The sequence below is a fragment of the Octodon degus genome, unplaced genomic scaffold, assembly GCF_000260255.1.
Source record: "Octodon degus isolate 3935 unplaced genomic scaffold, OctDeg1.0 scaffold00129, whole genome shotgun sequence".
Taxonomy (NCBI): domain Eukaryota; kingdom Metazoa; phylum Chordata; class Mammalia; order Rodentia; family Octodontidae; genus Octodon; species Octodon degus.
Window position 1 is genome coordinate 1,167,878 of NW_004524705.1, and position 21,923 is coordinate 1,189,800.

At 52.0% G+C, this 21,923-nt stretch overlaps 1 protein-coding gene across 1 annotated transcript in view; it reads left to right on the top strand.

Annotated features, from left to right (window-relative positions):
- Positions 1-21,923, top strand: part of Msh3 (mutS homolog 3) — a 132,026-nt gene that overhangs the window by 42,593 nt on the left and 67,510 nt on the right. Inside the window, exons 10-12 of the mRNA XM_012516845.2 lie at positions 5,115-5,199; positions 7,223-7,332; positions 16,218-16,350. Of these exons, the coding sequence (XP_012372299.1) occupies positions 5,115-5,199; positions 7,223-7,332; positions 16,218-16,350 (328 nt within the window). The remainder of the gene's footprint in view (positions 1-5,114; positions 5,200-7,222; positions 7,333-16,217; positions 16,351-21,923) is intronic.

Consider the following 21,923-nt stretch of genomic DNA (forward strand, 5'->3'; position numbering starts at 1 on the left):
AAAATTTGTATTTCATTAAAAAAGGTAAAACAAGGACTGGAGAGATAGCTCAGCAGACTAAGTTCCTGCTTAAGCAAGCGCGGGGACCGAGGTTTGATCCCCGGCACCACATGCCCCAGCACCACATGCCGAGCAAGCCCTGCCCCCAGGTGTGCTGAGCCAGCCACCAAGACTGGGCGTGATGGTACACACCTATAATCCCAGCACTGGGGAGGCTGAAAACAGGAGGATCACTATGAGTCCGGGCCGTGTAGTGAGACCCTGTATCAAATAAATGAATAAGTAAACATATTTTTTTAAATAAGTAAAATTTTTAAAGAAAAGATTTCGTAACAATACGAGAAGAACAGTTGTTAATACATTGCATGTTGGGACGAGGGATGTATGTCAGTGGAATGCGCACCTACCTGGCAAGTATGAAGACCCTGAGTTCAGTTCCTGGTACCAACAAAAAGGATAAAAAAAAAATACCCTGTATGTTGTTATCTTTCAAGTACTTGCTCAGAATGTAAGATACAGGCACAGAACTTTCCAATTGACAGTAGCACAAACCTTCCTATTCAGTGAACTAAGAGAGACTAAGAACTGACTAGCATTTTTTTCTTTTCCCTTCTGTCCTTTCCCCTTTCACCCATCTTAGTTCCTTTCTCCTTTTAAACAATTTCTTTCCATTTCACATTATAACCTGGGAAGTTTAACTGAGTACCTCAGCAGGGCGCCAGGCTCCACACCTCCCTGTGAATATCCTGACTTGTGCAGAGGAGGGCACAGCCCTTCGGCTCTTGTTGCTCTGGCTGGACCTGCTTCCCTCACCGTGCCACCCAGCCTTGGAGTCAGCCGATGGCCGACTGAAACTTCCACATAATGAGCTAAATAAGCTTTTTTGGGTCTCAGGTATTTTCTTTGAGCAATGAGAGAAAAGTCACCAAGACAGCTGGCTATAAAGTGTCATAGCATGGGGCCCAGCAGGACCTCAAGCCCTCCCTGTTCCCTGCCCCGCAGGTGCCAGTGTCCCTGGGCTGGCTGGGAAGCACTGTGGGTGGTCTCGCTGGCTTCATCCTCTGGAGGACTCCTGTCCTGCATACACTTCTGTCCTGCCCCGGGAGTCCAGCTTGCTGATTTTGTGTCATTGGGCATTTCTCATGCAGTTAATCCTTTATGGATCAAAGCAAAAGTATAACCTACTATTGTGGAATGAACTAAGATACCAAGAAATGCTGCTAGACATCAAGGTGAGGGTGCACGTGGGAGGTGGGACTTCAGCAAGGGGTGTAGTGAAGAAGGCCAGCTGAGAGCGGCTGATGAAGCGGAAGGGACACAGTGCTCCAGCCTTGAGAGAAGCCTGGGCAAACAGAGCCCTGCAGGCCAGGCCACTGTTCTTAGAAGGGTACGTGGCTGGAGGGGGACCGAGTTAGAGGTCTGCTACTGTTCCTGGTGAGGGTACTCACTGTGCCCATACTGGCCAAGTAGCAGGCCTTTGCCAAACCTCTACCTCTTTCTGGGAGCAGGAATGTCCCTACGTGTAAGAGGAGGGGCCTCTGTGCCCCCCACCCCAAGTGGACAGTCGATGTCCCTGGTGGACATCGCCTGCCCCATCCTGTCCCGCACATTGCCGCAGGGTCCCAGGTGAAGGCCTACCCTGCTCTTCTCGGGCCCTTGCCTTCCAGTTTGCCCCTTGCCCAGGTTGCTGTGCACCCCTTTGCTGGCGCAGGCTGTAGCTGTGGTGCAGCCGTGTCCTCTCTGCCTTCCTCCCTGCGCGTCACTGAGCCTGCTAGTCTTGGGGACCGTGCACGCCCTTTCTCCTTTCCACCCTGGTGGCCTCGTGGGCACCATTCGGTAATGCGGGCTCAGTCCTTTGTTACTGGGAGATGAGTAAGACGTGCAAGTAAAACAAAACTGAAGGTTTTTAATACAGTGCAATTTATAGTTAATCGAATGGAGTCCCAGAGTTGGACAGATGAGGAATGTATGAACTCTGAAGGTCTGCTACAGGTTTTGTATGTGATGTGGCATGGTTCTTTTGGAGGGAGGTGGTCCTATTTATCTATTTGTAGTACTGGGGATTGAACTCAGGGCCTCGGCACAGAGCTACACCCCTAGTCCTTTTTTATCGAGGGACCGGGTCTTGGCAAGTGGGCTCGAAATTGCATTCTTCCTGCCTCAGCCTCCTGGAGTGCTAGGACTACGCATGGGAGCCGTCATGCCTGGCCTTCCAGCTTTAAATAGTTCTTAAACAGATTCTCAGTAGTGGGTGCTCTTTCAGAGGAGCTCTGCCCCTTCACTGCCTTCGTCAACATCAGGACGTCTGGCTTGTTTTCCAAAAGCAGGTTAGGAGTGATGGAGGATGGAAGCTTGCTTGGTGTGCTCTGCACACGGCACCTCCTCCCTCACTAAGCTGGAGGGGAGAGCGTCTTCTCTGTTCTTGGTGCCTGAAGCGTGAGTGCAGTATTTTCCCGTGTTACCTACAAGGTTCTATCCAGATTCACCCAGCATGGGCTCTGCTCAGGGATTGTTTATGAGATTCATTTCAAAGCACATGAATTTGCTCTCTTCCAAGAGTAAATAATTTAGAGGTATCTGAATATTTCAGATCATCAGCTATACACTGTGTAATACTTGGGGCTGCTGACAGATATGACGCCTGCTTTAAAATCGTATGTAGTAAAGTATTGTATAGACTTCCTGGCATGAACAGAGGCTGTTTCTTTGTATGTGGAAGGAAGAGCGCAACTCCAGAACAGTGCAAACATCATGTTAAAAAACCTCTCACGCTGCATCCAACTTGAAATTTAGCTACTTACTCAGTTTGGGCAAGAAAGAAATAAAACAACCGCGGCTAATCAGGGAACTGAGCAGGCGGAGAAGTGTTGTACAACACGGCTGTGCAGCACGTAGACGCTGGAGTTTAAGAGCCATGTCCTCCTCTGGAAAGGGCTGGGATCAAGTGCTGACTAAGCTGACTTGGGGTTTGCGGTGACGGTTTCCCTCGTTGTTGCACAATCGGGAACCTCAGCCTTCATCCTCTGCCCCTAGCACAGCTGGTCAGTCTGGCCCACACACACTGGCGCTTGCCCTGGCCCTGCCCTGCCGCAGCCCACGGATTTTCCACATGGTGTGGGTCCCGGTCACTGTCTTCTCTCTGGGGCTCTGGCTGTACCCCTTGAGCAGTTCTCTGAGGCAATCCTGGCCAAGTAGAGGTGCAGGGGCTCACCTTTCACCGGAGTCAGAGGACGAAGCCCTTGGGCTGTTGAAGGGCCGGTCTGCAGCATGCGTCCAGAACTCTAAGGAGCTGCACCGCTGGGTCTGCACCTCGTCGGTGCTGTGGTGCTGTGAGATTGCTGTTCCTGTGAGCCTAGCCGGGAGGCTGAAGGACCGGTGCAGCACCTGTGCTGGGCTAGGCCTCCTGATTGGTCTCTCCTGCCAGTGGTCCTCCACCCTGTGGAAGGGTTGTCCGTGCCTCCTGGGACATCGGAGCTGTGGGCATCTTGGTCTGGAACTCCAAGTCCTGAGTGCGAGTAGCACGTTTCCCGTCTTCATAGTTACTTCATCCAGCTCAGGCACGTGTCATGGTGGCCCCGAACGCCTCCCGTGCCGGGGAGTGCTAAGTGAGCACCCCTGCTGGGTTAGTGCAACCTGACTGTCAGGAAGAGGGCCGTGAAGCGCTCCAGGCTGGGCCCTGAGCACCGGGGTCTGTACCAGGCAGAGGCTGGGCTCTCGGTGCTGCCAGCTTGGATCTGTGACCAGGAATCTGCATGATCGTCTGTCCTCCGTGTGTCCAGTGCTGCTGTCTGTCTTCCTATAAGTAGCGCTCTACACTTTACAACTGTCATTGGTGTTTCCTGGGTGTTTCTGGGGCCCTGTGACTCCAAGGAAGCCAACCCAGATAGCCTCCCCATCAGAAGGTGCAGAGGTTTGCTGAGCGTGTGCTGTGCGAGGCCCCAGTGCCCTGACTTGAGTGTCGCTGACCAATGACCTTGCTTGGAGGAGCCAAGCTCTTTGAGGAGAGTGGCTCACCCCAAGTTTACACTATAGGCAGAGGTGGGTCAGGGCACACGTCAGGTACTCGCACCCCCAGGTGAGTGCGGGCCATTGTTCCTAGGTCGAGGGAAGCTGTGACAGCAAGGTCCACTGCCGAAGGACCGTGCAGTGTTACCAGGCAGCGTTCCCGATGCAGGGCAACTTCATTCTGTCATCTAGGGCTTGGCAGAGTTGTTGGAAGTCCGGGGATCTCCCTGCCTTGGGTCCAGGTTCCTGGGTCAGGACTGGGGCCCTAACTGGCCAGGAAACTGGGTGTTCACGTAGACCTTGTGCCAGCTGTGACAAGAGCACAGATGCACATTCCTTCTGCATAGTTCAGTGACCTCCCACCATTTTCTCTTTCAAAAGAAGCCATCAAGTCTTTCGGGCCAAGCGGCTAAGAGGTGGCTGCAGCACGTGGAGTAAGGTTATGCACGAAATTGAAGTCTTGCCTGCATTTGTTAGCCATGCTACATACGAGCTCTCAAGTTTGTGTGAAGTGTATTACCTCTTTAATCTAGGTTTTCGATAATTGCAGGAATATAAGGAGTGTGTGAATGCTTTGGTGAGTTTAAGGAAGTAACTTTCGTTACTTTTTGTTTGTGCCACTAAACCTTGGCCACCTTAACGTGTGCTGTTAATTATAAACACCATTTGTCGCACGTTCCAGAATGTGCAGCAGAAGCTTCTAAAGTGTTTATCAAGATGATCCCACACTGCAGAACGAGGAGGACAGTTTTAAGAGTCTTGACATATTTTTCTAGCTAATTGCATGGTGTTTCCTGAGGAATCCACCACATGCTGTGCTCAGGGTTAAAGACTGTGTTTGGTTCTATTCCTGGAGATATAGAGCAAAAACAAAACACTGCCGCCACCATCTTGGCCTGCGTTCTTGTCCTCCGCGGGTCACAGCGCCTGTCCTGCCTTGGAGCCACTTGGTGAGCAGCGCCTGCGTCTGCCTGCCTTGCTCCTTGTGGCCCAATTTCCTAATAAAATGCTGCCTTGGTGCAGTGTTACGGTGTTGTGCTGGCCCCGGAGCTTATGTCTTTTGCCTTTGTAGTGTCACACATTAACTTACTGAATTTTGGTCTCTGCAGGAATTTTAAACAGCTGTCAAGTGAAATGGAGTTCATGACAATGAACGGAACGGCACTGAGGAACCTGGAAATCCTGCAGAATCAGGTGAGGTGGGCAGGGCCTCATCACTTGACGCATGCAGCAAGGGCAGCGTGTTGCAGAGCTGGTTCTGAGAGCACAGGCCTGAGTGCGGCCTGGACCCTTACTTGCCTGCCGCTGTGTCCCGTGATCACTGTGTACCCACAGGTGAGAGAGCCAGTGTGTGAAGAAAGCGTTCTTGGGTTTCTTGGAGTGGTCGCAGACCGGCCCCTCTGGTACCTGAAGGCCATATCCATCCTGGTAATTCCTGTACCAGTTCTGTGCCCAGCATTGTCTTGAGAATTAAAAGGAAGTATGTTTTTTTTGTTTGGTTTCTCTGATTTTCCTTACAGTCCTTTCACTTTGTGTTGAAACATCTGTCTCCTATTACAGGCATGGAAAACAAGTCTGGGCTCAATGTGCCTGCAGGGTAGATACACTGTGTCTTACTTTTTAAAAAAAATGTATTTGGCACAGGGTCTTGTGACCCAGCTTGGACACGTAATGATCCTCCTGTTTCAGCTTCCCCAGTGCTGGGTGTACAGGCATGCCCCACCATGCCTGGACTTGGTCACCAGCTCAGCATGCATGGGGGCGGGGCTGGTGTGGTGTGCAGTACTGGGGATTGAACCATGGGCCCTGTGCTTGCCTAAGCATGCGCTTAGTCTGCTGAGCTATCTCACCGGCCCCATTGTGTCTCACTTTACAATATAGACTTTCTTGGCCATTTCCCTGCTCTGTATTGATGAGCTGAAAACATAAAGTGTTTTCATTTTTGAATTGTTACAGAAAGTAAGAGGTTACATTGTAAGCTGTTACAAGGTAGTTACAGAAAAATGACCAGTTCCAAATACAGCACCAGATCCCAGTCATCTGCCTGGTGGTAGAGACTCAGAACTGTCTGAGTGCAGCCCCCAGCCTTCCAGAAATAGTCTGGCAGTTGCCCATGCTCACACGCTCTTTTCTCCTGGCCCCTGCTTCGAGCAGTAGAGAGCCCTGCAGAGCCCTTCCCTGCCACAGTCCGTCCCTGTGAGCCGTGGCCAAGTCTGTTCCGCGCGGGAGCACTTTTCCTGTCCCTGCATTACCCAGAGGTTTCTCTGATCATGTAGGCCACGCTGGAAAGTGGCAGGGATGGAAGCACAGCCCTGGCATTCTAAGCTTTCCTGGACACATTTTCCCTGCTCAGATCCTGCTGCACGCAGGTCTGAAATCCAGTTCTTTTAATTTTTGTTCTGTGAAACAGAGTCTAGGTTGTTCAGGCTGGCCTTGAACTTACTGTGTAGCTCACGATGGCCTTGAGCTCAGGCCTTTGTTCTGCCTCAGCCTCCTGAGCAATGGGATTATAGATGTGACCTTTGTGCCCTGTTTGTAAAATCCAGTTCCTGAAGCAAAAGTCACCTATGAGCAGAGCACTTTTTAGTGTCCCTACTGTTACCAAGACTTGAGCTCTTGGACTGGGGATCTAGCTTGGTGGTCTAGGCACCTGCTTGGCAAGTGCAAGGACCCGGCTTTGATCCCTGCTACCACATGCTGTGCCACCTCGGAACCCTGTGTGTGCCGTGTTGGTGGCCACCAAGACCTGGTATGTTGGTGCACACCTGTAATCCCAGCACTGGGGAGGCTGAGGCTGGAGGATCACTACAGGTTCAAGCTGTGTAGTGAGACCCTGCACCAAATAAATAAATAAATAAACAAATACGAGAAAAAAAAGACGAGATCTTGTAGAGATAGAGCTGAGAATTAGCATCCTATACATGTTGTCTGTTAGGTAAACTTGAACCTCTTTCTATGGACTCTGAGGCATTTATTCACAGCTAACCAGACACAATATCAATTAGCTCTTTTCTTGTAAAAATATTACTTTGTGCACGTATGTGTGCGTGTTTGTATCTTCAGTGTCAAGCATCACATGGCCCACCCTGTGAGCCACGCGTCAGGCTGGGTGTGGGGAGCGAGCACAGGCGGGGGGCAATGCCAGCCAGCCAGCCAGACATTTGGCACCAGTGGGAGTGGCCACCAGTGGATAAAACCTGTTTTCTGGTCTTTGTAGACTGACGGGAAGAAAAAAGGAAGTTTACTGTGGGTGTTAGACCACACAAAAACTGCGTTTGGAAGACGGAAGCTTAAGAAGTGGGTGACACAGCCGCTCCTTAAATTAAGGTAAAAGGAATTATTTTCTGTTTCTTCAGAAAATATAACACTGTGGGGGTGAGATACGTCAGCATCCACGAGACGACCTTGAGCGTGTTTTCTGAGAACACAGTTGGGGTCGGGGAGACTGTCATAACTCACTTGCTGTATGGAAATCTGAGGGTGTCCTGCCCTCCTGGGCCACCCGCACCACTGCAGATTGGAAGAAGAGGTGCTGGCCAGTTCCTATAGGCCCCAGTGCACAAGGACGCAGGGCAGGAGCCCCTGCGAGATGCCACTGCTGGTCAGGCTGGGAGGAAGCAGCGGCTGGCGGCAGCGGGCTGGGCTTCTGGTCATGGTGTGGCACCACAACCAGTGCAGCAGTGAGGTGAGCCCTCGGGGGTGGAGAGAGGAGCTGTGTGCAGCAGGAGCAGCGGTGCCGCTGGCACCCACGGGGTGACTTCGCAGACAGAGCAGGTCCGGACCCCGCGTCGGTGCCTGGAGGCCATGGCGCAGGCATCCACGCTGTGCATGTGCAGAAGCCTGTGGTGCTGCCTGGTGCCAGGGCTGAGCGATGGAAGGCCTGAGTCTTTAGTGACCGGCCCTGGGGCCTCTGGGCTGAAGGCTGCTCACACTGCATGTAAGAGCCCCGTCTGGCTGGCGTTGCTTCCGAGCTCGCACTGTGCACTGTGCAGTGTACTCACATCGCTCTCCACAGAGAGAGAGCTCTTTGGAAGCAGGGGCGCCCAGCAGCAAGCAGCTCCTGCAGCATATCGCTGCAGGTAGAAGCTGGTGGCCACACTGGAGCTGCAGGGGTGCCCCAGCCCTTGGCTACTAGGCTAGATGGTGGTGCGGGCCTCGGATGCATTGTCCAGCCCTGGGGTTTGAGGTTTGATAGCTGCCCCGGACCAGCTTGGCCGCCTTTTCTGAGTGTATACTCCACCTTGGGGCTGTACCTGCATTGTCTGTTTTAATTCTTACTTTTAACAGCATGTTTATAGCATACGATGCTCACACTCCTCCTGGGGACCCTCGCAGCGCTCAGCTGTTATCCCTCTGTGCTGGGAACAGGCGCCCTCTCCTCTGCCCTCTCCACTGCCCTCTCTGCCTGGTGCTCACCCTGGTGAAGGACCCGAGTTTACAGAAGCTCAGGCGCCCTGTGCTCTTGCCAGCCGAGTCTGAGCCTGGGCATCTGTCTGCACTCCAGCGAGCACAGGGACTGGGAGCGGATGGTTGGCAGCCCCGCGGCCAGCAGCTGCCCTGCAGACCAGGCTCATGTGCTGGCCGGCTGGCTTCCTCTCTACCGCCTTCCTCCTCCTCCTTCCTTCTTCCTTCTTCAGGCCTCCCAGGCTGGCAGTGGGAGGGTCTGATTCACAGGCATTGGGAATCCCAGGGTCTGCCCAGTGTTGTCCACGCAGCTGCCAGCGGTATTAGGCATTGCCCTCAACCGGTGAGGACGAGCAGGAGGCCGTGTGTGTCCGAGCCCTGTGTTCCCTCTCTCCCACCACCGCAGCCTGAGCCATTCTAACCGTGAGGCTCGCGGACATCTGCTTTCTTGTGAAGGAGCAAGATACTTTTACTGAAAGCACAACAGTCTGTTGGGAGAGATGGCTCTTTTCTGTTTGTTACTGTTTCAATCCCATAGTGGTTTTTAGCATTTAAATGATAAATTCATTTGATGAAACTAAAGTTACCCATAAAAAGTTTGCCCTTCATTGAGCTGCAAACACTTGTCCAGGCCCCCAGGAAAGCTCTGGTGTCACTTGGTTGTTTAGCGAGGAAAATACACCAGTGTCTGCCCTCTTTCCCATCCCCGTGTCACACCTGGGGCGGGACACGCCACCTCCGCCATGAGGCAGGGTGGTCACTGCTCTGGCCTTGTGCAGGCTCAGTGATGGGCGCCCCGTGCTGGGGACTTTCTTACCTGATTAAAAGGCAGCATCCAGTGAGGGATGGGGTGCAGGTGGTGGGTGCTTCTGTCCCTGAGCAAAGCACTCACTGTACGCACTGCTCAGCTTCGTACCACCAGTAGAGGAAACGAAGGAAGCGTTCATCGTTCGGATGAGATTTCTGGAGGACAGTGAAAGAGCAGTAAGCGTGCTAAGATAGTTCTTGGCAGTTAAGTCCCGTAAATAATTAAAATTAAAGGGATGGAAAGTTGTTTGTGTTGGGAATTAGTTCCTTGGCTACATTTTTGTGTTGTTTTTACAGCACAAAGCACATAGCACATTTCCATGCTAGTTAATTCTCTTGCATAATTAAATGCTGTTGTTTGGTAAACCCACACTGTGCCATGCAGTGGCTGTGCTTCTAATCTGTCACCCTGGCTTAAGTGATGAGGGCACAGAGTGCCAGCACACTTCCCTGCACTTCACATCTAACTGGCATTGGCAGACGGGGTGCACCCTGAAGATAGTTGCTCTCCGGGGCCAGAGCTCCAGGGAGGCTCTCTGTGGCCCCAGCCTGCTGCACTGAGCTCTGTTTAGCTACTTGGAGTGGGCAGAGGGTGGTGGGAGGACGGAACTGCCGTGGCGATGGTCAGTCCTGTGTGTGTGCGCGGGACGGGGTGGAAGGGGAACCGCTGTGGCCCAGCAGGCCGCAGGCCTGGCGCTCGCCCACGTGCCTGTGGTGCTCGGGATGAACCGCGGCCCTGGGTGGGGGCAGCACCAACATCTCATTTCCCTCTTGGCTCTCCACATTTCTATTCTCCAGCTCTGTGCCTCAGTTACAGGGGATTGTCCAAATATTTAGACTCAAATGCTGTGGGAGGGGCTGGGGAGATGGCTCAGTAGAATAAGCGCTTCCCTGGTAAGCGCAAGGGCCTGAGTTCAGTCCCTGGTTCTGGGGGAAAAAAAAAATGCTGTGGGAACATGTTATGATCTGGGACTAAAAGTCGCTCCACGTGAAATACCAACGGTGTCAGACAAAGTGTCACAAGCGTCCCTATAGGTCACTGCTCGGCACTAGCAAAATGAGGGAAGAAGATTGGAAACAACAATGGGCTGGAAAGGGAAGAGCACTTTTGTGGGCTGACCCTCATCCTCCACGGTTTGGGGAGGAGACACCCTGGGCCCATTGTGCGAGGAGACTTAAGGGGGTGGGGCGGGGGCCCAGCCACACAGGCAGAGTCCAGCCAGGGCTGGTGCTGAGGGTGGGGCCGGCCTTGTCTCTGGGGTGGGGTTCTAGGACTTAAGCCCAGACTGCACAGCGGTGCAGCCTATGTGTGCAGTGGTGTGGCCTGGGGCGACATCCACGCTGTGGCATGGGCTGTAAATAGTCTGCGCCACAGATGGATGTGTTAGGACGAAGTTAGGGAGACACAGAGGATGGAGCCTGGGAACATAGGAGCAGGTACAGCATGGGAGTGCAGGTTGATTTTAAAAAGAAGCCTCCTTTTTAAAAACAATGGGCAGTGTAAACAATAGATGTAATTATTAAAGTACACATTGAATATTCCTTTTTTTTTTTTTTTATTATTTAGCACAGGGCCTACAGGATCTCACTACAGAGATCTGATTCGTAGCAGTGCTCCTGTTGTCAGCTTCCCAAGCACTGGGACTGCAGGCTTGCGCCACCACGCCCAGTCTTAGTGGCAGTCTCATCACAGCCTGGGGGTGGGGTCTGCGCTGCACACTGGGGATCAAAGAATACTCCTTTTTAAAATGACTAAGATCAGAAGTGATTTTTTTGCTCAGTTGTGGAATATTTCTCTATAAATAAGTGAGATATCTTGGAGGATAGAGCCCAAGTCGAAATAGGAAATTCATTCATGTTTCATGTACACCTTATATCACATCCTGAAAGTAATCTCATGCAGCACTGCTAATTCTGTGTGTGCATGGGGGTGCACACTCTCGGCGTCGTGCCAGGCTCGGCAAGCTTCTGGTTTCTCAGCAGCATGGACATCAGAGCTTCGAATCCAGCTGCTCTTAGGTGATGTCTAAGAAGTTCCCGGGAGGTAGTGAGAGTGCCTTGTGATGGACGGTGTTGGAGGGGGCAGGGCTTGTTAGCGTTAGTATGTTAGCAGCGTCTTCATCACTTGTCCAGTTAGGAGAATGAGATGGTTTAATGGTCAGTATTTAAAGGAATGACAGAGGATGAGGAGTTTTCACAATTCATGAGCGATGTGTCTCCTTAGACTTAGAAAGTGCAGCTTACTCAGAGTGTTTTAAAAACAACCCACATTTTGCCTACTCATGGATGGAACGTTTACAAAGCCAGAGCGCATAGCAAGCTCCCCTGCAGAGCAGTTAAGGCGGCAGAGCCGACTTGGGCTCTCGTTGCTCTTGCTTTCCCTGCGCGGCTCTCGGACTCCTGAGTGTTCACTGCCCTGCTACCCCGTGGCAGCGTGGTGCTGGAGCCTCTTGCTGTTGTCTCGTGTTGCTCTGGATTCTCACTGAGCTCATTTTCATCATGTATTGGCCATATTATTTGGAAACTTGCCTTTATGAATAGTGGGAGGGCCTGGATGCAGTGGCCTTTCTCCAGAGAGGACTTCTGTGTGCATCTGCCACATTTCTGGTGGCGCTACCCGAATAGAAGCTTCTCCATCCAAGTCCTGTATCAAGATGTTTTAGTGCATCCAGATGGTGGTTACAGGATCCCCCTTCCTGCGAGGCTGGGGTCCACTGGGAGCTCCTCCAGCATCTCCGCCGGGGACTGAGTCTGGTGGGCTGCCTCTGACTTCTCACTTTCTTTTACGTTGTTGTGTAGCTATAGTTGCCCCTCTGTTTGGTCCTAATGCCCTTAGGAGCATGGTTTTGTGTTTGCCTGGCTCTCTTGTGCCTGTCATTGGGAGGGACAGCCTAGAAGTTCCTCCCCACCACTGGCAGAAGCACAGTTTAAATTCTTGCTTTTTCAGAGCCTCAGGTTTGTGGGCTAAGCAGATAATGGTGGTAGCTGTGAGAACACTGTTCTGTGTAATACTGTGAAGAAGGTAAATTATTCATTCTTGGGTAAATGTTACCTGATCGTAGCATGAGTAATAAAAGCCCTTAAAGCTTGTTGAATAATTTGCAGTTCACAAGGTGAATGTTCAGAACACAGTTCAATAAAGCAAGTAATATTCTTCTTCTTCTTTTTTTTTTTTTGTGGAACCAGGGATTGAACTCAGGCTCTTGTGCTTGCCAGGGAAGCGCTTTATTCCTCTGAGCCATCTCCCTGTCCCCAAAGAGTCGGGACAGGGGCACGAACCGGCGACCTAGCGCTCTAGAGCTCAGCGTGGAAACCGCTGCGCTAGGTCGCCGCCTAATATTCTTCCTTTATGATCAGGTCATCTGAGCATGTGTATGAGTTCCTCTCCTTACTCAGCACGTTCCTGTCTTTCCCTCCTCATCTGGCCAGGGGACAGCTGGCGTTTCCTGGCCTTGGTGTCTCTGGGGACTGCATGCTGCCGCCCACCCCACACTCATCCTTGTCTGCAGGCCTCCAGTGTTCCTCCTGGATTTCTGGGGCAGCTTCTGCCTGGTCTCACTCCTGTAGTTTTCACACCAACAATAGACCCTTCCCGAAATCCTCCCTGACCCCTCAGGCTAGACCTTCGTGAGTTCCCACTGGACCTGGTTTATAACCAAGCTGTAATTTTATTTTATAGCATTGTTAATGTGAGTTCTTTTTCAGAAGTTTCACCTTTAATTAAAGCAGTCCATGGACGCGGGCTGAGAAGGTTTAGTTGTAGCCACAGTCCTATGGCTCGTGCTCTGGAAACGGTCGTGGTTGAACAGACGAGTGGCACATATGAAGAAGGAAGCCGGAGAGGTCCAGGCTTGGGCTTGGGCTTGTTCTTCTGGTGGAAACAAGTTTAGGTCACAGTGTAGCCGTGTCACAGGGGCAGTGTGTTCACCCTGTTTAATGCGTTCATTTTGATTGTCTGTCTTGAAAGCAGACTTTTCAATAAAAAGACCAAAATAGGAGAAAACGTAAGTTACTCAGGAAGCTCGGCCGAGCGAGTGTTGCAGCCTTCGCCCAGAGCCCGCGTGCTTGTCAGGGCACTCTGCGGGTAGGAAATGCTCCTCCAGCGGCCAGAGGCGCAGGTGCTGCTGTGCTCCTGGTGGGCCCCGGACGCAGCCGATGCCGCCGTGCGGCTCCTCTGCGGGTGCGCAGGGCCCAGGGACACCACTTGTAGTCCTTGGGTCTTTGCGGTGGGAAAGACAAGTCCTTGGCATTGAGAATGAAACGCCTCGGTCTCCATGGGTTTAGGGTCAGTGTGTGCGTCCGAGTGCAGAGCCCTGTGGCACGCCCCGGAACGGGATCGTCCTCGTCCTCCATTTGCCGGCGCTGCTTGTTCCTTACCTGTGAGCTGGCCTACCGCTTTGTTAGGGAGTCTTGCAAGGTCTTGTAACTAATTAAAAACAACTCAAAGCTGTGTGTTTTTAAAAAAAAACACAGTAGTCATTTTTACTCGTTTGTGTTTTGATCTGCACATAGGTGGTACCGATGGGATTATAGCTACCCCAAAGATGAGTAGTGGGGATAGCACCACATCCCCTGCTCCTCGCCCTCTGCCTATTTAGACATCTTAGATTAGTAGTCACCTGCTTTCCTAGAGGAGCCACTGCTGGTCTCCACACCGCACTCCTAAGGCACTGTGCTTCGCATGCCGGGACTAGTTCTTGTTCAGCCCTTCCTTGTTCCCTTGACCCAAAACACCTGCGTGCATATCTCTGCCTAAGGATTGTCTACACGGTTGTTTCCGAGCTTATTTGGGGTGCGGTCTCTCCTTCTCCATGCTGCGCCTCGTGGTCTCCACTGAACAAACGTCGTGAGCTGGGTGATGGCAGCAGCTCCCCTTTGGTGAGCTGTGGCTGCAGCCAGCCCGTGCTGGTGCCTGGCGGCTCTGCTGGTGGCACTGCTGCATTCTTGCGACCTGGCCAGGAATTCTGCCGTGTGCTCTCACCACACGGGGAATGGCAGAGCCTGACCGGGAGCAGGCACCTGCCTTGGAGCCCAGATTCTTACCTGGAGCCGCTCCTCGCCTGGCGAAGGTGGGGTTAAACACAGAAACCAGATCGAGAACACCATCCTGGGCTGCAGGAAAAGCAGCTTTCTTTGTGTTTTTGCAAGTTCCAAAACAACTTCACACCACCCTTTTAGTCTCTAAGAGGTTTGTGGTTTCATGTCTATTAAATTTCTTTCTGATAGAATTCATAAACTCTCATCTTTTTGTGCTTCAGGAACCCTTTAATTTTAAGACAGTAGCTCCGAGTGGGCTGTCTGTGTGTGCACAGATGGCATTATTTCATCTGTCCTTATGCCATCTGTGGCATCAGCCCAGTCTGTTCCACAGTGTCATCTCCCAGTTATGAAAGAATGAGTTGTCCATAAAGTCAGACTTTATATCTGTGTAGCATTTGGGGTAAATGTTAGAGTAAAACATTGATTTATTTTATCACAACAATTTTATGCAGAGAACATTTAATTTTTGTCACCCATTCCTTTTGGTCTTAGTCATTGAGCTGAACACGGCCTCTGTTTCTTGAGCACAGACTGCGGCCCCTGGAGCTATGGGTGGGTGAACCCCGGTGCCCGGTCATGCAGCTGCACTGTGCTCAGGGAGGGAGGTGGGTGGCGGCAGCATCAGTCTTGTGTTCTGGAAAGCGGGGAGTCCAGTCCTGCCGAGTAAGGGAGGGTGAGGCAGAACTGGGGGAATGGACAGGGGAGGGGAGAGAGGAGCGCCCAGGAGGAGGAGAGGGGCTGATCGCAGTGGGCTGGGGAGGAGGTGACCAGAGGGGCTGGATCAGAAGGTTCTGGGCCAAAGCCAAGGATGAGCCAGCGCTGTGGACAAGTGTGGCTTGGGGCACACTCACTCCATCTGCAGTGTGGACGGTGGGTGGGTGGGTGGGCATGATGTGGGGCAGGTAGGTCACTGGGGGAGGACTGTGCCTGAGGCCAGGGCGGTAAGGGGAGAGAAAGCAGAGGGCTGGGGGAGTCACCCCTTGGGAATGGCACAGAGCCTGTCATGTTCTGCATGGAGGATGCAAGAGTGAGTCCCAAAGTTGGGACAGGCCTGTGTGGGGCGAGGGGATGTTACCATTTTGGGTGCCAAGAGACAAGGACACTGCTAAGTGCCATCCAGCCAGCAGCATAGACCTTGCCCCGTGCAGCAGCATGCTGACACCAGCACAGCTGTGGAGATGCACGTGTCCATGCGGTTTCTGGTGTCTGCATTCTTCCATCCTCTCACCTACATTGCAAAAGTCTTCTGAGGCCCTGGGCCCACCCAGTGTTTGGCTGCCCCTCTGCTCCCCCCATGCGTAAGGTCACCTGCCGCCATCACCCCTAGTGCGGGATTGGGCACCTGCATGTGCCGATGGGTGAGTGCTAGGTCAGTGTGCGCCCATTTGAGTTTCCCCAGGGGCCTACCACAAAGGGGTGGCCATCGGCAAAACCCTCATCTCTGTGTCTGCAGATGTATTGTCCTCTGCACTTTGTGTCTTTGTTCCGTCTCTACTGTGACTGCCACTTGAGCTTTTCAATCACCCTGCCAGGGGACATCTTGCTCTCTGTGGGCCTGTCATGCCCTGAGGTCACGGGGGCCCCATCCTGTGTGTGAGTGTGGGGAGCCCTGCAGTTCCCATGTGGCCTGCAGGAGGGCAGTGTCCTCCTCAGCTCTGGTCCCCATAGCACTGTGAGCATCCAGCCTTCAAGCCCAAGAGGGAGAGGACAGTAGTAGTCTGTAGGCTGGCCACAAGTTGTCCCCTTCACAGAGTGGGACCCAGGGCCCAGTGCCCCAGACTGCAGGGGGCTGGGGGTGAGTTCTGAGTGCCCTGAGGGCTGGTCTCTGCCCACTGATGGTCTCCTAGTGCCCCGCAGGAGGGGAGCAGGAGGGCCAAAGTGGGGAACATCTCATGGCTTGCCCAGCCCTGGTGCTCAGGCGGGACTGCCACCTACTGACCCCACGCTGTTGGCCCTCACAGCGAGATCAACGCCCGGCTGGATGCCGTCTCCGAAGTGCTGCACTCAGAGCCCAGTGTGTTCAACCAGCTAGAAAGCCAGCTGCAGAAGCTGCCTGACCTCGAGCGCGGACTTGGCAGCATTTACCACAAGAAAGTGAGTGTGACGGGGTTGCGGGGTTGGGTAGCTGCAGGCCTCATGGCTGCTCCCTGGAGGACGGTGTGTGTGTGTATGTCCTCCAGAGCACTGTAATTTTGGTAGAATTTTATAAAATCTTGCAGGTAGCATGAGAGAATCCAGCAGTTAGCTGAGACTTTAGAAATTGTAGCTGCACACAATAAGGTTTTCTGAGTTTTACATTTTGAGCAGTAGTTTCCCCATTTGAGTGATGGCAGCATGTCCAGAGGCCCCTCTGTGATAATACAGACATTCTGCTTTATCCTCAGAGTGCTGACTGTTGTCGAAATGGGAAGCTCCCAGACGTGCTGTTGTAGGAAGGAGAAGGCTGAGGCTGTGGCTTCAGAGCAGCTGCTTGTGTGACTGGGCCAGCAGGAAAGCCACAGTGTGGCAGCTGGTGGTGTCCAGACATTTACGTAGTGCAGGAGTCAGAACCAGTATTTTTATTTTATTTTTGATACAGGCTCTCACTACACAGTGTGGACTCGAAGTGATCCTCCTGTCTCAGCCTCCTTAGGGCTCGGATTATAGGTGTGCACTACCATGCCTGGTTCTAGGGCTGGCACTTGCCAAGCAGGTGCTTACACCTTTGAGCTATCACCCCAGCCCAGAAGTAGTATTTTGATTTTTATCACTTAATTTTACAATTTAAGTGAGAGTTCTGACAAGAATTTTCCACACAGGTAAATAATTTCCCATCAAGATAATACTAGGGCCAGCCAGATAGCTCAGCAGACTAAAGCGCCTGTTCAGGCAGGCGCAGGGATCAGGGTTGGGTAGCTGCAGGCCTCATGGCTCCTCCCTGGAGGACGGTGTGTGTGTGTTTAATCCCAGCGTGCTGTGCTGGTGCTGTCCCTGAGGCTTGCTGAGATGCTGACTGAGACTGGGCGTGGTGGCATGCACCTGTAATCCTAGCTCTTGGGAGGTTGACAACAGGAGGACTGCTAGAGTCTGATCTGTGTAGTGAGACCCTGTAGTAAATGTATATATAGATAGATAGATGTAGATACAGATATAGATATATAGATAGATAGATAGATAGATATTACTAAAATTTTAAAAAGAGGGATTAATTATATTTGTAATAATCATCAGTAAGTTTTGAGTGCTTTTGCTGTTTTGCTGAAGTCGTGCCCACTCATTCCTCCTTTCATTCTTGGAAACGCCTTGGCCCTGAGACGGTGTGGCTCCTCTGCTCTCCTTCCTGGCACGGCTGTCATGTCGGCCAGGTGATGTGGCCTTGGGCGCTGCAGCGCGCGTTTGTGTCTTACCGACCCTGCCTGCATGTTGTGGCTGTGTTTTTGGATGCTGCCGTGTTGACATGACTGTCGTGACTGCTTACTGCACTTCCCCCTTGGTTGCTTCTTTTCACAAGCAGGTTTTATCTTTTGCTCCAACATAATTCCTTGCTAGTCTAGTAACATTGAAGAATAATCTCTATGGCCAGATTTTACGTGTGACCAACTTTTCATTAGTGTTTACTTTTTTTTTTGGCAGAAACGGGGTTGAACTCAGGCCCTTGCACTTACCAGGCAAGTGCTTATTCTACTGAGCCATCTCTCCTGCCTCTTTTATAATGTATTTAGTACAGGGTCTACAGGGTCTCGCTGCACAGGTTGGACTCATTCTTTTTTTTTTTTTCAGAACCAGGGATAGAACTCAGGCCCTTGTGCTTGCTAGGCAAGCACTTATTCCACTGAAGGTTGGACTCATAGTGGTTCTCCTGTTTTCAGTCTCCCAAGTGCTGGGATTATAGGCATGCGCAGCCACACCTAGTCTCAGTTGCCATCACAGAGTACTCCGGAGATGGGGCCAGCACAGCATGCTAGAGATTGAACCCCAGTTCCTGCGTCTGCCTAAGTCGAACTATCTGGTCGACCCTCGTGCTTACTTTTTTGAGGCCTTTTTTTACCCCTGAAGTTTTCTTGGGGTGTGAGTCCTGCCCAAGAACACTTGGCTTACCAAGAGAATTCACGCATCCATCCATGTGCCTCACCCTGTGCCCCATTTTTCTGTCTTTTGTGGTGTTTTGCTGGCACTTGCCGAAGCTGGCCTGAAAGTCTTAAGTTGAACTCCCACGGTCCAGGCCCCTGACCACGGGCGTGTGCATGCGTGTGAGCATGCGTGTTAACCCCCAGTCAGCGCATCTCCAGGCTCCAGGCCTTCTTGCAGGGAGAGGCAGGAAGAGCTCAAGCCTGAGCCTTCTTGGGTGGCTTAGCAGCGTGGCGAGAGCCTGCCTCAACGGAAGACACAGAACGTGTCGGGGTAGAGCTCAGTGCACAGGCCCTGGGTTCTGTCCCCAGTCCTCCAGAAAAAAAAAGAACACTGACACATGTCAGAGACCTTCGTTCATCAGGAAGTGGGCCTGAGCTGCTGTTCTCTGAATTACAGGTCGGAAGAGTGAGGCCCCCGTGTCTGGCTCACCGGGCTGACAGAGCCAGTCCTGGCTGCTGTGATTTCTGCTACAGCTCCTGGCCTGGCCTTAAGCTGCCTGGTGTCTGCCTCTCGTGAGGCATGTGCATTTAGAGAAGTTTCCTGACTGCCAGCAGTTCCAGTCTGACTTATTTAGGAAGTGACCAGTGTGCTCTGGTTGTGGAGTTTCAAAAATATCCACCTGAAGGGGACCATGACTCAGCAGGAGGAGGCCGTCCCTGGTGGTGTCTCACTGTCTCCCTGTTTGCACAGGAGTCAGGAATGCGCCTGGAGAAGCCTGAGAAGGGGGCGGGCCAGTGGCCCCGGCAGCCCTTGGTGCAGACGGCTGCGCTTGCAGCTGTGTTGCGTGGCGGGGGCTCGGCTCCGCGCTGTGACAGTGCTCCGCTCTAAGCAGCGCCTGCTGCGGGTGCAGCCGCACCACTGCATATGGCTCCCATGGCGCTGAGGAGCGTGTGCAGAGTCCCAGACTGGGTCCCTGGGCCTCTGGTTGTGCAGGGAGCAGATGCTGTGGGGCGACGGTGGAGCACCCATCAGAGCGGGCCTGGGGCAAAGTAAAATTAGTAAGGCTTTAGGTTCGAGTTGTAGAAAGTAGTGCCTGTTCCTAAGATCTGTGCTAACTGCGGGAAGGCGACAGATACCCACTGAGGCTGGTGGATCTGCACGAGGGTGACAGCACTTTGCCGAGGCCAGGAGGGGGAGATTTCCGGGGTATTGTCTGCAGAAGAGTCTCCTGCCCAGCCCGGAAGAGCCCGGCACCCCTGTGCAGGTGGTTGTGCCAGTGCCCAGCCGTGCATGGGCTCAGTCCTGAGCATTCTCCCAGATGCTTGCAGCTGGGTGTGGATGAAGCAGGAGGCACCACAGAGCAGCCACCTTGTGAACAGCGCTCAGCCCCTCGCAGCTCACAGGAGCTGGCTGAAGAGGCTCAGGCAGCACTCAGGCCCTCAGTTAGCTTTCCTTCAACTCCTTTTGCTGACTTAAATGAGCCAGGGTGGTGATGCACACCTATAATCCTAGTACTTGGGAGGATGAGGCAGAAGGATCTCTGTGCGTTCAAGGCCAGCCCAGGCTACAAAGTAGATTCAGGACCAGCCTGAAGTGAATAATGGAAGCCCAAAGACAGACGCCTCCAAAAAGTCCTTTCTTCCCTCTCGAATTATGATAATTATGTAAGATTATTATTAAAAAAATTATATTGAAATCAGACATACTAGTGCATGCCTGAAATCCCATCTCTCTGGGAGGCTAAAGCAGAAGGATCTCAGTTAAGGCTTGAAAAATTAGCAGTTTCTCTATTTAGTGACTTAGCCCTTATCTCAAAATAAAAAATAAAGAACTGGGGAGGCACTGCGAAGGCCCTGAGTTCAGTCTCCATAGCAAACCGCATTATATTGAAAATGGTGATTTTTGCGTTTTTACTTTCGCTAGAATGTCATTGATTGACCGTTGACTGAAACACTCCCACACTCCGCCTGTGTGGCGTGCAGCAGCGGCCTGCGGTGGCCCTGGGGCCGTGTGGGCTTTAGAGAAGTGCTCTGAGCTCATGCTTCTTCAGTTGGGCCCAGTCTCTTCTTCAGAATTTACTTCACCTCCTGTGGCTAGTGATGTTTACTTAAGGATGTTCTTAGTCTAATCTATTTTGCAGATACCAGTGTAAGTAAAATTCTTTTTTATCTGAAGACATTTTTTGAGGGGGCTGTTAGCCCAGTTTTCCTGGCAGAGAGCTGCCTCTTGGAGCTTCTGACCCGGCATGGTGCAGAGTACCCACCACACGGTGTGCTGGTGAGCGGAGCAGGGCCTTTTCTTCTCTTTAGTGTCCCTGCTTCGCGGGCGGCATGTGTCCCAGCAGTGTCCGTGAGGGGGCTGGCGGTGCTGGGAGGAAAATATTTTGAAGTATTACAGCTAAAAAGTCTCTGTTCCGTTCTCCTATTTGATTGACTATAAAGCGTAGGACATAGATTATGGCGCACCCTGAGGTTCCCTAGAGGAACGGAACCGAAGGGAGTGTGTGTCAACCTTCAGGGGTGTTTCAGGCAGCTCACACATCAGCGGCGCTGCCCGCAGTGGCCGACCGCCCCGGGTCCTGGAGCCATGTCTGCAGGGCCCAGGAGACCGCAGACCCCTGTCTCTGCGGTCCAGAGATGGCGGCCAGTTGTGGGGTGCGCTTGTGCTTCTTTCTCTGGATGCCCCCACATCCCATGTGTCTTCCCCTCAGTATGTGGCCTAGGTGGCCAGCCCCGCAGACACCTGTGCCCCCCATGCTTCCTGATTCGTCCTCGTGGGCATGCCGACCAAGGCCACGTCCTTTCCTGTGCAGCTGCGGGCATTGTCTTCTCTCCTGGTGCTAATGTGCCCTTGCCCACACGAAGACTGGCTCCCGAGTCTGTATGCAGCATTTCTTTGTTTCCTCCTGCTCTCCCCTGTGCTAGAAGTTGGGAGGTGTTCTGTTCATGGCCATGTTGCAGAAGTTCTCGTCATTTGCTGTGCTCGTGTCTGTTTTCATCCGTCATGTGGTGCCCTTTAATGTCTCAGCCTAAAGCTTGCTGCTATGGGTTATTTTCCTGACTTTTTTTCTTTCACTTGAATTAATGGATCTGATTATCTTTGCCGTCTGTATTTTTCCTGTCTTTATATTTTGCTTTAATCTTCTTAGAGATTTTGTTTTTATCTTCTACCTCTCTGCCAAATTTATTTTATTTTTATTTTTATTTTAGGGAAGGGTCTGCAGGGTGTTCATGGTCTCACTACTAGATCAGACTCATAGTGATTCTCCTATTAACAGCCTCCCAAGAGCTGGGATTATAGGTGCACACCACCACACCCCATCTCTCAGTGTGCCCCAGGGGCGGGGCCCCCGGCTCCTGCTCTCTACTGAACTTTTAAGTTCTATAAACAGCTTTTCAGTTTTATTATATGGTTACAACATTTTCTGTTTTACCAAGGATATTACTAATATTTTAGGTACTTTTCTCCCTACTAAAACAAGGTCTGTTCCTGCTGAGCTTAGTGTTGCTTTGGTCCTTCTATTTCCTTTTAGATTTTTTCCTAGGTGTCTTAGCATTTTTTAAAAGTTGGAGATCAGCTTTTTACAGACAGTACAGATACTGACAGAGAGTTTTGTT